Here is a 17,900-nt window from a genome sequence, read left to right as displayed (position 1 = left end):
TGTGAGGAAATGAAGGGTTAGGTAGATTTTATAGGGTTTGGGAGAGGGAAATTGTAAAGTTTTGTAGATGTTCTATGCTAAGAGCAATTTCACTTTTCTCACAGCAATCATACAAGTAGATAAGCAAAATGCAGATAGAACATATAAGCAGATCTTACAGAAGACAAATCAGAAACAAGAAAAATGTATGTGTTCGCTTCGGCGGTCAACAGGATGCTTCAACCAGCAAAGTCTCCTTTGGTCAGCCAGCCCAGCATGTGTCACAACAACCCTCCAACCAGTAGATGAGTCAACCCAAGTCAGTTCTACAAAAGTCAACGTTGTCCTGAAAAGTCAACGCAGGGGCAGCAAGCTAAAAGTCAACGCAGTAGCAAAACGGTCAACCCTTTGACCTCGATTTTTGTGCCAGGTAGTACGGCCTTCAAAAATCGAACCTCCCACAAGTTTTCAGCTTGTTTGGACCAAGCGTTGACCAAAGTCAACGCTGGTCAAACTTCTGCGAAACCCTAGCAGCAGAAACATCCTCTTCGTCCTTCCCACGTGTGGCTGAAATTCGTCCTCCAGGTAGCTCGTACCTTTAGGATGAGAGAGGAAGATGTGAGTTGTGTTGTGTTTAAATTCTCTCCAGCTTTTCCTGTATATATATCCATCAATGAGGGTGTGTGACACATCTGTTGGGCATGTCAGCCTACATTACAAAACTGGCTGACCTTGCACATATAATTTATTAAGAATAATAAATTCAAAATATAAGTTCTGCTCATCGGATTAAGACTATTTTTATATGGATTTTACACCTCTCAGAAAGAGGAATCCAACAAAAATATTAGCCTCTTAATCTGAGCATCAGAACATGGAGTTTGGACCTAGTTGTCCAAATTTAACACTCCCTCTCAACTAGGGAGAACTCCATCTATTAGTGCAATTAACATCGTGAGTCATCCCGCCGAAACTTGCTTTGCTGGCTTCTTTATTTCAGTACAGAAGTGGGTCAGTCACAAAGACATCATTCCCTGACTGACATAATCAGTCCAGAGGTCCCAGACCTCACAAATCTTGATCCCAGATCAAGTGGTTGGACCATGCCATCCTAGATAGAGAGTACGGCAATCTCTGATGCGTCCATCAGTCTTTGCTAATAGTCTCTAGCTTTTCCACACCTCATTGGCCAAATGAGAGGTACTTCCCATGAGCCCTGAACTCAATGGGTAGGATGCATACGGGGCACAGATTAAATGAGTGGCGAACCAGCTCAATAATCACAAGGGTGGAGCAGAAGCATTATGAGTGCTTATAGCTCCGAGAAGCTATCACCAAAGCCCCCCAGAGCTCCCAGAGCTCATCGTCCAACAGGACCCACATCATAGGGTCTTTCCACGACACCAAGATTCTCACGGAAGGTTAGGAACTTGACCTTCCCCAGGGGCTTAGTGAGAATGTCCGCGACCTGCTCATCAGTTCCTATATGATCGAGCCTTACGGCGCCTCGCTGTACCATATCCCGGATAAAGTGGTACCTGATATCAATATGCTTGGATCGGTCGTGGAACACAGGATTCTCAGTCATACGAATCCCACTCTGATTATCACAGAGTATTACAGTGGTATCTAGCACATGTTGGAACAGCTCACTAAAGAGCTTCCTCAACCAAACTGCTTCACAACAGGCCATACTAGCAGCAATGTATTCGGCCTCCGCGGTGCTTAAAGCCACCGACTTCTGCTTCCTGCTCATCCATGAGATCGAAGCAGAACCAAGATTGAAACAGCATCCAGATGTGCTCTTACGATCCACCACACTGCCAGCCCAATCGGCATCAGTATATCCCCGGAGTATCACACTCCCGGCAGTGTATCTCAGCCCATGGTTTATCGTGCCCCGAAGATATCTCAAAAGATTCTTGGCACCAACCCAGTGAAAATGATGAGGCTCAACCATCTGTTGACTCAAAGTATTCACTGCAAAACATATGTCCGGATGGGTGTTCACTAAGAACATCAAAGCTCCTATGAGTTGACGATAATCAGTAGGATTTGCCAAGATAGGCCCTGCAGCGCTGCCACTCAACTTCTTAAAGTTGAGTTCCATTGGTGTCGACACGGACTTACAGTCCACCATCCCAAATCTGTCCAGAAGCTTCACAATATACTTTCCTTGAGAAAGGAAAATCTCTCCAGGTCTCTGCCAGACCTCCAGGCCTAGGAAATAGTGCATCAGTCCTAGGTCTTTCATCTCGAACTCAGCAGCAAGCTCCCTCTTACATTGATGAATGAGAGGGTCATCACCTGTCCGGAAGAGGTCGTCCACATACAGCACTAGAATGAGAGGCTTTCCTTCCTCAACCTTAAAGTAAAGGTTTGGATCAGCATTGCTTCGAGTGAAGCCCAGCTTCATCAAGTAACTATCCATCCTCTCATACCAAGCTCTGGGTGCTTGCTTTAACCCATAGAGGGCTTTCTTCAACCTGCAGACATAAGTGTCTCGATCTTGAACTTCAAATCCCAGAGGTTGTTCTACATACACCTCTTCCTTTATTGCACCATGCAGAAAAGCAGTCTTGACATCCATCTGATGAAGACTCCATCCTTGCGTAGCAGCAAGGGCTATGATGGATCGGATGGTGGTATATCGAGCCACAGGTGCAAATATATCGTCATAGTCAATTCCTTCCTTTTGAGAGAAGCCATGGGCAACAAATCTTGCCTTAAACTTTTCAGCACTCCCATCAGATCCATGTTTAATCTTGTAGAGCCATTTAGCGGTGACAACAGATTTGTCCTTCGGTCTCGGGACCACATCCCAGACATCATTCTTCATAATAGCCTCATATTCTGCATAGCATCCTTCCAGACTTGATGCTTGATGGCTTCCTCAAAAGATCCAGGTTCAGATTGTATAATAGTACTCATGGCAGCTAGATACCCTTGGTATCTACACGGCTTCTTGCTTTCTCGGAATGTTCCCCTTGGGGCAGCATGACCCTCAGCATCTTCGAGGGTGTCCCTGATCCATGATGGCCTCTTTCCTAGAGAAGGGGAAGGATCAATAGGGTCCATTGGCCCTTCAACATCAGGCATAGTCTCATCCTGGGGTTCTTCCAGATTTCCAGGTCTTTCTTCATGGTTTTCTTCAGATCTAGGAAGATCTACTACTTTCTTCAGGGAAGCATCTTCGTCAAAAGTGACATCATGGCTTATCTCTACTTCCCTTTGACCAGGTACATAGACTTAGAAGTCTCACTGTAGCCCACAAACATTCCTTTCTTCCCAGTAGCATCCAGCTTACTTCTCTTTTCTTTCGGCACATGAAAATAGACAGGACATCCAAAAATTCTAAAATGTGAGACATCAGGTTTCTTACCAGAGAAAACCTCTTCGGGAGTTTTGGAGTCCAAAGCGGAATGAGGGCATCGGTTTTGAATGTACACAACAGTATTTGCAGCTTCTCCCCACAGAAACTTTGGAAGACCCTGGTCACATAGCATGGCACGGGCAGCTTCCACAATAGTCCTATTCTTGCGTTCAGCAACACTATTCTGCTCAGGAGTATATGCAGTGGTAGTCTCCCTCTTAATGCCAGCTTCTCTGCAAAAGTCTTTGAACTCATTTGACTCATATTCAGTGCCATTGTCAGTCCTCAAAATCTTGATCTTCTTTCCGGTCATATTTTCCACCAAGGCTTTGAAGGTACGGAACCACATGAAAGCCTCATCCTTCTTCTTCAAGAAGTATATCCAGGTTTTGCGAGAGAAGTCATCAGTAAATGTAATATAGTAAGAACATCCCCCCAGGGATGTTACAGGCAACATACCGGAAAGATCAGAATGGACCAGTTGCAATATCTCAGATGTCTTTGTGACACTTGAGGGGAAAGGTCCCCTTGTATGTTTTCCTTCAGCACAGCCCTTACATACACCTTTATGATTATTTCCAAAATCAGGCATCCCTGTCACCACCTTCCTTGCTTCGGGCGGAGATGCAGCTGAGAGAGCAGATATTAGAATATACTCATTTCTTTTATTAACAACATTAGACTCCTCATACCTGGTATTTCTGGTCCTTTTAGAAGGTGGATTGTTTCCTTCAAAGTGAGCCTTCCTCTTTCCTTTGGATTTGTCATTTCTTCGATTCCCATTCCTTCGGTTGCTAGCTGCTCCAGCAATTCTGGTTAGGGCACAATATGCAGCCCTAAACTCCCTTGAGTGTGAGAAGTTGCTGATTTGATAAAGGGCACCTGAGGCAAACCTAAAAATCCTTCATAATCTCCAAACAGCCCTAAGAAATCCTTGCTATGGTGCTATGGCTTGTGGCCTAGCACATAGCAACACTTTAGAAAATATCCTCAAAACATCATCAACGCAGCAGCACTTTCAAGCATCTAACTGTGTACATATGCTGATCTATGGAGCAGACTTCAACGCATTCCTTCAATGTATAACAGTGGCTTATCAACTTAGCAAACAGTCCTTAAGGCATGCCTATATCAGCTTCCTTTATCACACAGTCACCTACAGCAACACGATGTTTATCCATGCATCTTAATGTTGTGTTAAGACACTTTCTCGCTGCATTCTAGGGCTACCTTTGCTGCAGCAGTTTTAGGCTTCCTTGTGACTGCGGATTTAGGGCCTCTTTGGCCAGCAAATTAGGGCTCCCTGTTTGCTGCGTATTGGATCTTTCTTGACAGAAAATAGGACCTCCCTTGACTGCGTCCTAGCCTCCTTTATGACAGCAGATTGAGGGCTCTCTTGACAGTGGATTAGGGCCTCAATAAACTGTAGTTAGATCTCCTTCAATCTGCTTCTAGAACCCTTCCTTCACTGCGGCTAGGGCACCTTGTCTTGCTGCGTCTAGGGCTTCTTCATGACTGTGGTTTGATCTCCTTTAGGACAGCGTATAGAAGCTCCTCTTGGCTGCAGATTAAAGCCTCCCCTTTGCTGCGTATAAGAGCCTCCTCTTGCTGCACATAAAAGACTCCTTGACTGCGTATATTTCTCCTCTTGACTGCGGCCAGATCCTTCTATTTTCCTGTAGCTATGCCTCCTTCCTTTAAGACTGCGTATAGGGCTTCTCCTTAGGAATGCAATTAGGGCCCTTTCCTTTAGACCTCTCTTTTCACCAAAACCCAAACAAGTGGAAAGAGAGATCACAAGAGATCTAATAACATCTTTCAGGCATGGAAGTCATCACTTCCAGTCAGCTTGTCATTCTCCCTGAATTCAAGCTTAGAGGAATCCATTTCCTTCGATGATGATTGCTATAGATAGAGTTTGTCTTCACCTCAGCTCCGATACCATGTAAAGTTTTGTAGATGTTCTATGCTAAGAGCAATTTCACTTTTCTCACAGCAATCATACAAGTAGATAAGCAAAATGCAGATAGAACATATAAGCAGATCTTACAGAAGACAAATCAGAAACAAGAAAAATGTATGTGTTCGTTTCGGCGGTCAACAGGATGCTTCAACCAGCAAAGTCTCCTTTGGTCAGCCAGCCCAGCATGTGTCACAACAACCCTCCAACCAGTAGATGAGTCAACCCAAGTCAGTTCTACAAAAGTCAACGCTGTCCTGAAAAGTCAACGCAGGGGAAGCAAGCTAAAAGTCAACGCAGTAGCAAAACAGTCAACCCTTTGACCTCGATTTTTGTGCCAGGTAATACGGCCTTCAAAAATCGAACCTCCCACAAGTTTTCAGCTTGTTTGGACCAAGCGTTGACCAAAGTCAACGCTGGTCAAACTTCTGCGAAACCCTAGCAGCAGAAACCCTAGCAGCAGAAACATCCTCTTCGTCCTTCCCACGTGTGGCTGAAATTCGTCCTCCAGGTAGCTCGTACCTTTAGGATGAGAGAGGAAGATGTGAGTTGTGTTGTGTTTAAATTCTCTCCAACTTTTCCTGTATATATATCCATCAATGAGGGTGTGTGACACATCTGTTGGGCATGTGAGCCTACATTACAAAACTGGCTGACCTTGCACATATAATTTATTAAGAATAATAAATTCAAAATATAAGTTCTGCTCATCGGATTAAGACTATTTTTATATGGATTTTACACCTCTCAGAAAGAGGAATCCAACAAAAATATTAGCCTCTTAATCTGAGCATCAGAACATGGAGTTTGGACCTAGTTGTCCAAATTTAACAGAAATGGACCCCGAAGAACCCAAAGGCACATTAGAATGGGCTTTAGGGTCCCCAAAAACCCAAGCTGCAAAAAATAATGCGCTTTACGGCCGCTCCCACTGAGCCGGCCGAGTTGCCTCAAACTCGGCCGAGCCGGCCGGGTTGTTACCGAGTCGGTATCCGACTCGGCCGGCTCGGTAACAACCCGGCCAGCCAAACCGAGTTGGCCACCAAGTCGACCCAGTCATGTAACGACTCATTCTAACTCAGCCATTTCAATGTCAATTTGGCCGATTTTTAAAACAGAGCTTGAAACCACTGTCAGGTGACACTTTTCTTGGTTGAAATGTTCATCATCAGAATTATGAGGGCCTAAGTAGCAATAGTGTTGACAACTCCTACTTTTTGGGAAGGGTAATGATGTGAGTAGTATAACAGCACTGTTCAGTGTGGGTTTTCTTATTAAGCTTGATGGCCGAAAGAACCATCAACCACCACAAAGATAAGAATATCTAAGGAAATGAATATGCTTAGTGTCATCCATGTGTCTCACCCAGAGATCTAGTGTTGTCATCTTTTTTCCTCTGGCTTTCAGTCTGATTGTGACTTTCTTGTAATTAGAATTTAGGTTGTGTCATTTTTCTTCCTTTAGAATTCATATAACAAAAAACCATAAAAATGAAGAAAAAAAAACTGGTCTAAATGGACGAATAAATTCAAATTGCATATCTCTATGGAAAAGAACGCAGCTTAGTTTTCTTACAAGATGCACCTGGCATGAGTACATCCACGCTTAACTATGATTTGCTCATATGTATGGTCAGGAGAGGGAACAAAGAGAAATAAGTACCTCTTCTGGAGTTAAAGGACACTTCCCAATAATTCTCCTTTCATTATACACAAGCCTCTTCTCTGCAAAATTCTGTTCCCTGTACTTCTTTAAAATAATCTGCTCCTCTGGAGTAAAGATATCCAAGCACCTGAAGAGACAATAAAGAAATAATCATGAATCTTTATGCTGCTGATTAGAGATCAATGATGACCTCTGCAGCTGTCACAGTCATGTCTGAAAGTCTCTGTAGGATGGTAATCATTATTGTAATATTTTGTAGTTCTGAATACCTGTATTAAAGTGTTATTTTTAAATTGGATACCCTTTTTTGATAGCATGCTTATAAGAGACGTCCTCAATGCAATAATTTCACTACAAAACTACACAAACTACATACAAATATTCTCACTGTAATTTATGCAAATGAAATATCAGCAAGCTCTAATAGCAAGTACAATGAATTTATGCCCTTTTAATATAGTCATCCACCTGACAAATAGCATCCAATAGAAAGCTCTATCCAACCATATATCGTGAAGACAAGCATTTGAAGACAAAAGCCTATGTCATCTGAATCCAAATCATATGAAGATGCAAGGCAGTTAAAAAGTGAAGCCATTGGAATTTACTTATCAGAGACATTTCTTTGAGGTCTTGCTGGCTTGATTGGCAACTTACTAAAGACTTTGCACATGTGTATTAAATCACCAGCAAACAAATCCTGATTCTGGCAGAAATAAGCCCTGTAATCGATTGAAAAAGATTTGACAGAGAAATCTTCCTCCTGATCATACTGGATGCTCAAGATTTCAACATATCAGACCAAAGGGAATGCATAACAAGGACAATAAGATGAACACTAGATGAAATAGGAACTTGGAGGATGAAAAGAGTATGTCGGGTAAGGAAAATATCAGAGACACAGTAGCTCGTTCTAATGGCAGAACTAATTTTATGTTGAGTATAAAGTTGAAAAACACTATCCTGGTTAACAATTTGACTTTAGTACTAAGCTGAGGAGACCAAAAATCAAAGAAGAATCAAACAGCATCAATGCAATCCCTCATGCATCTTGACTTTTGATTAGAAATCAGAAAACAAAAGAGCATGTTTTCCAATATCGAACAGTTAGTGAACACCATGCAATATATATGTGTGTGTGTGTGTGTGACTATTTTTTCAAGTAAATGCTCAGCAAAATTTCTGTGCACCCAACAGAGGGAAGATCTAAACACGTCAGCAGATAAAACCATAGATCACCAGGGAAGTAGTTTGCACTGTAAGGACAGATCACAAGCACTTTGGACAATTATAACTTGATTAGCAGTATGGAGTTTGGACTATGACCACACAAAACGATGGCTTGATCTGTACTTTCCAACAAATAAATGATGTTCAATTCCATGTCACAGCTTAAAAGTTATGGCCTTAAAATAAAAGGGTTTTTATCAAGGCTGCAAATCCCTGACATAGTGTGCATAGCAGAAGTCATCCTAGTTGCAATTAATGCAGGACAATTTATCTGTGAGATGGCCAACCTTGCATGAGAACATGTGTCAATACTATTAAAAGCTACCCTTTTTCACACACTCATTAAAATCTCTGTTTTTAGATAAAGTATGAAAAGAAATAGCAGCAATAGCAACAACAGTAAAAGACCTTATATTCCTTGTTATCACAGCCACCTTTATCTATTACCAAGGTTCTCCTCTATGGATGATGGCAGCTGTACAGTCTGCTGAAATGTAAGGACAGATCTTTGTTATCACTGATTTTCACTTGTCCTGAATGTACTTATGTTCACTTCTGTTTTCAAAAAATTTTGAAGCAAAATTCTGTTTTACAATGCATTATGATTTAAATGATGTTAATCAATGATAATTACTGATATGCAACTATAGTTTTGTTACCCACCACCAGTGGGTGGGCCCTATAGGAGAACTTTTCACCTAGATTTGTCTTTAGTTAATAGCCAGCAGCCCCTTAACAGCCACTTGATAGCTCAATGTGCCATTATTCTCTGCCATCTGAACCAGCCATTGTGGACCCTCGCTCATCTGTTATGATTGTACGTTTGAAGGTGGGCCTTCCAACCCCGAAGGTATGATTTTTCATTATGTAATTGGTTCCTTATGCTTGCTTCACTTGGGCACATTTGCACATGGATTAGTGGAGGGATTCGGTGGAAAGAATGTGCTTTGCTTGTTCTCTTACCTTAGCTTGGGGGTTAATCTTGTATCCTAGTCTCGTGGGATCTCCTTTAATGGCTACTAGCTTTAGGAATGCAACTACATGGGAAACCCTGATTTTGGCTATGTGGTCCTGCCTTCCCAACACCATACATCACACTCCCCTCCGCTCATTATAAGCTCTTCCCGCATTTTTCCCATCTGGGTCCACATTTGTCCATTGGGGCCACAAGGTGTTAGCCTACCCCTCCCCTTGCCCCCACCTTGGATCAAGCTTGGCCACTTATAACAGGAAATGTACCATAAAATGCAAAAGATGGCTAGGACATTAAAATTTAGCGCATGGGAAAAATCCAAACATGAGCTCTACCCCTAACATATGACCATCACCCTGGTTCCTAGGGCCCCTATGAGTGCCCCCTCACATCATCAAGGAACTCATGATTGTCCAAACCCTTGGTGAGCAAAGAATTGCCCACTTTAAGGGGGAATCCACTGTTATATCTTAAGCATCATGCTCTCATCCCCTTGAGCCTCGAGCAGTAAAATGAAGAGAAATCAATAAAAGGCAAAAGGCATATGAAGAAGGGTGGAAAAACAAAGGTTGGGGTAACTCATGTACCACGATTGCTCCCTCCTAGATTCATACACCCAACATATGCGCCTCCCTCATCATACCTACCCTTGTACCATGGCATGTGGCTTGGAACCTCCCCTTTTGGCCCCACTTTGTTCCATCATTATTTCACATGACCCCTGCCATTTGGTGGATGTACCATGGATTTGCCACTCCCTTAGAGGTAGAAACCACCTAATAGGGTCCTTCATTAACCTTTGTGTCAAGGAAGATAATATTAGTACACATTTAAAGCACATTTGGAAGGGCATGCCATTATGAAGTGTCCACTTGTCCCCTTGATTAACAAGTTTATATACTCAATTATACTAATGAATTGTTATACTGGAAGGTGACGAGATGTATTGGATCTTATACAAGATTGATGGTGGGTCTTCATCTTGGACTTGGTCTCCCTATATAGGGTCCAAGCTCTCGAGAGCGTAATAATGGCACTTCTAAGGTGAGTGTTGAGAGCCATGGGTCTCCAACCTTGCAGAGCATTAAATACTACACAATGGGCTTCTTCAGTGCCACACATTGCTTGTTCGCGCCCCAGTCATACAGAGATGATGATGCACTTGGACCACATTGCCCAGCCAGCCACACATTTACAATTAACACTTGACAGCTGATCCAGGACCCAAAGGAGGTTTGTCTCATCCGAAGAGACATGGGAGGGCATGTGCCATCTTCTAGCCCTCACTGATGAAGCAATGACTTGTTATGGAGCCACTTGGAGACCCATGAGACCATTGATTGTGCCCCATAGCCACTTGGGAGCACCACAGGATGTTTTTCTTGGAAATCAAGGGGTCACCCCTTGATCATCATTTTTGGAGCCCTCCTCTTCATCATGGCACATTGAGGACTCATCTTGGCCTTCCAACAACATTTTGCACCATTTTCTTATCATTTCGAACTCATTAGAAAGGTTGATTTTACACATTTGAGCTATTTGGTGAGCTTATCACCAAAGTTATTGTTATATGCACATTAAAATATTATTAGGGGCTTAATTAGGCTAATTAGACCATTCGAACTTGTGAGAGGCTCATATAAATTGAAGAGACCTAATTTGTAATTTCTCATCATCACTTGGATTTGGGATATCTTTCTCTAGATGATTCGGACCTGCAACTGTGGAATGATCTGGATAAATAAACGCATTTTGATGAGTGGAAAATTTTCGCTATCTATCTTGGAGCTTCTTGTTGGCAAGATTATGGATGGATGTATTCTTCTTTGTCTTGTGTGTGCAATATAATGCTATATTTATGTTTTAATGGATGTTTAATGCATGGAATTATTTTCTTTGTTGATTTGGGGTAGCATCGGATGCGCTCTAGCCACGAAAATTGGTGGAGAGGCTAAGGCACATGAGATCTCCAATACCCAGAAAGGATTTGGGCAGATTCTAAACAGTTTGGGAGATATTAAAATAATTAATATTTTTAATGGAGTCCCTAAGTCTAAACTTAGGGAAATTAAAATATTAATGTGAATTAATATAAAACTACGTTAGAATGGTCCAAAAGTCATGGATCAAGCCAGATCTAATCTTAGTCGTTGATTAAGGACTTAATCTCGATTGTTGATTTGTCAACGAGAAAAGTATAAGAGGAGGCTTGAGGGTCACTTGGAGAATACACCAAGAGATCAAGATTTCGACTTTCTGGGGTTGGGTTCACTGAAAAAGTTGAGAGAGTGATCAGAGTTGCAGCTGAGGGGCAGTGAATACAGAAGCAAAGAGGCAGAGATAGTACCTGGAGGATCAGCTGGAATTACCAGAACAGCCAGTAAAGATGACGCAGAGGGCAGAAGTCGAAACAGCCGGAACTGTCGGAACAGCTGGGAAAGCTGACACAGAGGGCAGACGCCGGAACTGTCGGTAACAGCCGGGAAAGCTGACGCAGAGGGCAGAAACCGAAACTGCCGGGAACAATCGGAACTGTCGGGCACTGCCGAAACTACCAGGAAAGCTGATGCAGAGGGCAGAAGCCGGAACTGCCGGGAACAGTTGAAACTGTCGAGAACTGCCGGAACTGTCAGGAAAGCTGACACAGAGGGCAAAAGCCGGAACTGCCAGGAAAGCTGACGCGGAGGGCAAAAGAGGCTAACGCAGTCCCTAGAGGCTGACGATCGCGTTTTTCATGGGGCAGACTGGAGCTGAGGAGTTGCCGAAGTGTTTATCCGGGGTTTCAACCAGAGCATCTGTCTCCAAAGGAGGTACTACTGGCAAGATTATTCTCTATTGGGTGAGCCGGTTTTGGCACTCAGATTGTATTCAGAAACTGCATAATAATAAAACACTCAGATCGCTGCACCAATTTTCCCACATTGGGTTTTTCCGGGGACATTGGTCCAAAAACAACGGTATCACTTGTGTGCTTTTTTTGTTTCCTTCACTTGATGATCTGTAATGTGTTGAGCATGTACTTGAATTTATTTCCAATATTTACATGGTAAATAACTTGTTAATTAACAGAACAAGTAGGTAGGAATAAATCAGAAAGTACATGAAGGGTTTCTAATGGGTTAGACTTAGAAATTCCAACATTCTTATGGTGAAATAATGTGCCCTAATTAATGTGAATTAGTGGAATCATTGAAACTATTGGAAATTTTTGCATGTGCGCTACTCATTGGACAAAGAATGAATGAATGTTCCTAGGGGACAATTGCATTTGCATCCTTGAAACTCCATAATGATTACCATCGAAGTCTAAAAGTCTAAAGTTGTTGTGTAGTTGCATCCATAGATAGCAAAGTTACTTCTTTACGCCTCCTTGAAGAGCGAAGTTCCTAAATCTTGATCATTTTGACTCTAATCTTCCCAATAGCTAGGCACTGGCCCTAGATCCTTGGTGATCACTCTCGCTTAACGAAATATCATTCTTTCACCTCTTTTCTTCCTCTTTTCTTTGTCCCTCTAAGGATAAGGAGATATTTTAGGGCTTGGTAGTGGAATTTCAACTAAATTGATGCCCTAGCTACCACACCAAGTGGGAACCCTTGAAGCTCCTTTTGACTAGGGGATTTCTTGAAGGTTTGCACTTTGTAGCTCATCATTCAAAACCTTTTCTCTTAACTATAGTTGACCATTGGATGAGCCTTTACCTTGGTATATCTCTCAACCCTAGGTCTCTTATAGTATTTCTCTCAAGGGGTTTTTCGTGGAAAGTCATCCTAGCTTCTCCCAAAGCTCACACTTTGATTGAATCTTTCCATTGAATGAGCCATCCTTGCCTCACTTTGGACCCTGGTATAGACATATTAATCGCAAGTGAGGAATATTGGAAGTCTTGATCTTAGGCACTCATCATTATTGATCATTCTTGAGCCCGAGGTCTAGTCATCCTTCATAGGTCCTTCCTGGGGAGCCTTTCAGCTTCATTTTGAAGCATTTGAACCATTAATTGAGCCTCTCCTTGAATGGGCCTTGGAAATCATTTTATCTCTCATCATTGATCCCATCATCCTAAGTGATTTCCTCCATACTGGGATTCCTCCCATCAGAGAAAGTTTGAGAAGAGAAGGGGACTTAGGTTGTGGTGATAGTGGACCTTTGTCCCAAATTGTTGTTGTGCCTTCGAGCTCTAGCCTACAAACTAGGCCTGCTAGTTTGTGCAGCAACAAGTTGAATAGTATTTCTTTGGATAAACATTATAGATTGGCCTTAGAACTTAGAAGTGATGATTGACAAACAGACTTGAAATGCACAGGTTTATGAATCATGAAATGTATATTGTATAGGTTGATCTAATTTAGGGGTGTTTATGATACGGCCATGTGATTTTATTATCTCCAGTACCTAGTAATCTTAAAGAGGCTAGGTGATTTCTAGATAGTTCATTATATTGAGGTATTTACATGGTATGGTGTAAGTTCGTTGGAGCCATAAATTCATGAACTCTCATCCCAATGGCTTTGGGTGATGAATGTCACTAGCACCTCTAGGTTGAGTTGTCCTATTTCTTCAACTTCCTTGAGTAGAGATGTTTGGCTTTGTTCCTCAAAGAGATGGTAAACTTTCAATGGCAGGCCCTACGAGGACCCTCCAGACCTACTACAATGATTTCATCCTTCATTCATCCCATCTTTACTGCGGGGAGTGTTAAGTGACACGTAGACACAAAGGATCTAATGCACGATAAGGTTTAATTGCCCAATATCATAATTAAATATAATAAAAATATATGAAAGAATGACGAAATGTTGTCAACTAGCCAGCAGCCCTATGATGGTCAACAAATAGCATTATGCCACAATTCTCAACCTATTGCTCCAGTCAGTTCTCTCACAAATCTAGCACTCTTCTTTCAGGAAGGTTAGTCATCTGTCAGCAAGTATTCTAAACATTCTAGCAATCATGTGTTTTCATTTAATGTTATCGGCATATTAATATGGATCATAAGACAAACTAGATGACTAACCAATCTAGATTGTATCCTTGTTTGCACAATTCACTTGGGAGGTTAGTCTTCAACTCTAGTCTAGTGGGACCTCCTCTAGGGCCTTAGGGTTTAGGAAGGCACTATTGGGAGGCATTAAATGATATAGTGTGTCAAAGGGTAATCCATACTTGCCACTTTCCATCTCTCTAAACTATCCATCTCCATTGTTTGGGTTGGTAGTCAATGGTCATTTGGATTGGCACCTATATCCACATCCTAAAGTCAGGGCCCAAAAATTTGGCCCCAAAAGTTGATGTAGTAGAAACAATGATAAAAGCATATCAACTTTAAACCCACACAAAGGAAAGAAAATGTAAACTGCAGAAGATGGTTGGGACATCTTTAACACATGGGCAAAAGCCTAGTATGAGCTCTACCCCCCTCATTAGCAATCACCCAATTCCTCAAACATTAAATGCTTCATCTAAATAAAGAAACTCTTGAATATCCTAACTCCGATGAGCAATAAATTGCTACATCTTAAAGGGGTATTGGAAAAGCGTAAATATAGCTTGGGCTCCCAAGTCATGCACCAAATAAAGACAAATCATTAAAGTAAAAGGCACACTAGAGCGTTGGAAAAAGCAGGTTGAGGGAAAGGGGTAACTCGTGCCACCACTATCGCTCCCTCCTTAAATCATCACACTTTGAATTTTGGAGCCCCCATTAACTAGTCTCATGGTCGCGACATCTTCCTTGAAGTTTCTCCCAGTGCATTACAACCAATATTACATGCACCTAGAGATGAGTGGGTCAACTTGAGACATGTAACTCCCCTTTGTTGACTTTTTTTACAAGATGCACACTAGAATACATTTTTTTGCTAGATAATTACTTCCTAATGATTTTTTCACATAGTATGCTTATGCCACTGATATCACTAAGCAATCTAATGATATGAGACAACAATTTTTACCCTAAGAAATCTAACCTTGGGAGAAACCCAACAACTTTTCTTTAGGAGAAATTATTCTTCAACAAGGTCTACAAATCAACAATTTGTCTAGAAAATTGTGCCAATACCAAAGTCAAAATACCAATCAAACTCATGCTAGTAAACCCTAGTCAAATCTGTCAAAAATCACTTCTGAACTCTATATTCAAACTGGTCAAACTCTGTGGTCAAACTAACCATATGAATTTCAATCAACTCTAGTCAAACCCACAATCGAACTGCAATCAAAGTTTGCGGTAAACTATAGTACGAATTCTAGTCTAACTACAGTCAAAGTCTGTAGTAAATTGTGGCTCTGCGATCAACGACTTGTGGCCTTGTGGTCAACTCCCTGCGATTAGCTGTAGCCCAATCAAAATCAATCAACTTTGGTCAACTCAGTCTTGCTACCCACCACCAATGGGTGACCCCTATAGCAAAATTGCTCTCCTAGATTCGTCTTCAGCGGGCAACCAGTAGCCGCTTGCAGCCACTAGATAGCTCGATATGCCACCATTCTCCAACACCTGAGCAAGCCATTATGTGCCCTCGCACATATGTCATGATCGTATGCTTGAAGGTGGGCCTTCCAACCACAAAGGTATGGTTATTCATTATGTAATAGGGTGTTTATGCTTGCTTTTCTTGGACACATCTAGACATGGATTAGTGGGGGGATTCGGCGGAAAGAATGGGCTTAGATGGTACCCTTGTTCCAACTTGGTGATTAATCTTGTATCCTAGTCCCATGGGATCTCCTCTATTGGTTGCTAGCTTTAGGAGTGGCACTACATGGGAAAGCTTGATTTCGATTGTGTGGTCTCGCTTCCCAACACCATATATCTCACTCCCCTCCACTCATTATAACCTGTTTTCCCACTTTTCCCACCCAAGTCCACATTTGTCCATTGGACCCACAAGGAGTTAGCCTCCCCCTCCCCTTGTCCACACTTTTGGTTAGGCCTAAAATGATGCCCCAGAGGTTGATGCAACTAAAAAGAAAGCTAAAAGTATAATTTGGCCACTTAGAATAGGAAATGTGCCGCAAAATGCAAAAGATGGTCGGGACATAAAAATTTAGCACGTGGGCAAAAGCCAAACATGAGCTCTACCCCTTATTATTATGCCCATCACCCTGGTTCCGCGGGCCCCTATGTAAGCCCCTTTCATCACTAAGGAACCCATGATTGTCCCAAACCCTGGTGGGTGATGAAATGCCCAACATTAAGGTGTAATCACTGCTTTATCATATGCCTCATGCTCTCATTCCTTGGAGCCTCGAGCAGTGAAAAGAAATAAAAATAAATAAAAGGCATATGAAGAAGGGTGGAAAAACAAAAGTCGGAGTAAATCATGTACCACGATTGCTCCCTCCTACATCTATACACCCATGTGTCGGCTTCCCTCATTATAGCTACCCTTATATCATGGCATGTGGCTTGGAGCCTTCCTTGTTACCACACTCTGTTCTGCCATCATTTCACATGACACTTGCCATTTGACAGATGTACCATGCACCTATTACTCCCTTAAGGGCATCTTGTATCATGTAAAAAGAATTTATTGTAATTCAAAAGTGTCAAAAGTCTCCCTCCAAGACCAAGTCGGCCTGCAAAAGGACAAGTCGGCCTACAAAGGATGAAGTTTGCCTCATGATGACAGTTTGAGCTCCAAGAAAAGAGTATATATATAGAGCACTCAACCTCATTTAAAGAACTCACTCAAGCAAGTTCGTTCTAAAAGGAAGTATTCAAAAGGACAAGCGAAGGTCAAGGAGAAACAAGAAGACAACAAGAGAAGCCGAAATTTGAAATTCTTCGGTCAAATTCTCTCACACGTGCAAAGGAATTAGGGCATCATTTTGTTGCTACAAAATCGAATTGCAATCATCTCAAGAAGCCAAATTTTGGGCCGATAAGGATCAATTTTAAAGGCCAAAATTCTAAGGAAGAAGAAGCCTTCTAAGCGAAGGAAGGAGACATATTTCACCATCTTTTCCCCACACGTGCGAGCTAGGGTTTCTGGAGTAAGGTCGAAAATTGCAAGTCTAGGAGGCCGAAAATTGCAGGTCTGAAGAAGGAAATGAAAATTGTTGCAGGGGTCAAAGTTGTGCCAAAGAAGAATTGCTCGACTTGGATTGACTTTGTGAAAGAGAAGTTCATCAAAAGGGAACGCTGACTTGGTCTTGGAGGGCTCTTGGAGGGGTCTTGGACTAGAGTCTAAAGGTCATGGACTTTCTCATTTGAAGATTCTAAAAGAAGAGAAGAATTCTTGTGGCTTTCCCTCTCTAGAAAAGGTTTTGGCCCTAGCTAACAGCCTATATCTTATGTCCTCTTGTTTTATTGATCTTCGTAGTTTGGTAGTTGTTTGATGAAAAGAACACAATAATAATCAACTGAAGAAGAAGCTAATTACAAGTACATCAAGTTAAGTAAAAGAATATCACAAGCAGTTATCAAAGTAAGGAGAAATCACCCTAATCTAGTTGCCCTAGATTTCTCAACACCACCTGGAGCCTACAACTGAACTATCCACATGTCTTGGCACGACCTCCCATACATCATTTGTCACGATGGAGCTATACTCTTGTTGAAGAATCTAGGGCAATTAGGTGTGGTGTGATTCTTCTTGACCTGATAACAATTCGTGGAGTCTTTTTACTTTTCTTGTTAGCTTAATCATCTTCTTATTATTATTAATGCATGTGTGTGTCCTTCATCAAACTGCTAACAAAAACATAAGAACAAG

The 17,900-nt window shown here is 41.9% G+C and overlaps 1 protein-coding gene across 1 annotated transcript in view; it reads right to left on the bottom strand.

Annotated features, from left to right (window-relative positions):
• The window catches only part of LOC149198467 (O-fucosyltransferase family protein), a 158,143-nt gene that overhangs the window by 23,062 nt on the left and 117,181 nt on the right, over positions 1–17,900 (bottom strand). The window contains exon 8 of the mRNA XM_089402067.1: positions 6,975–7,104. Coding sequence (XP_089258193.1) covers positions 6,975–7,104 — 130 coding nt within the window. The remainder of the gene's footprint in view (positions 1–6,974; positions 7,105–17,900) is intronic.

Source organism: Pinus tabuliformis, chromosome 2_1 (assembly GCF_031772625.1).
Source record: "Pinus tabuliformis cultivar Carrire ecotype Pingquan chromosome 2_1, CPIR1, whole genome shotgun sequence".
Classification (NCBI taxonomy): Eukaryota; Viridiplantae; Streptophyta; class Pinopsida; order Pinales; family Pinaceae; genus Pinus; species Pinus tabuliformis.
Note: the sequence above shows the minus strand (reverse complement) of the source record. Positions and strands in the feature narration are given on the sequence as shown.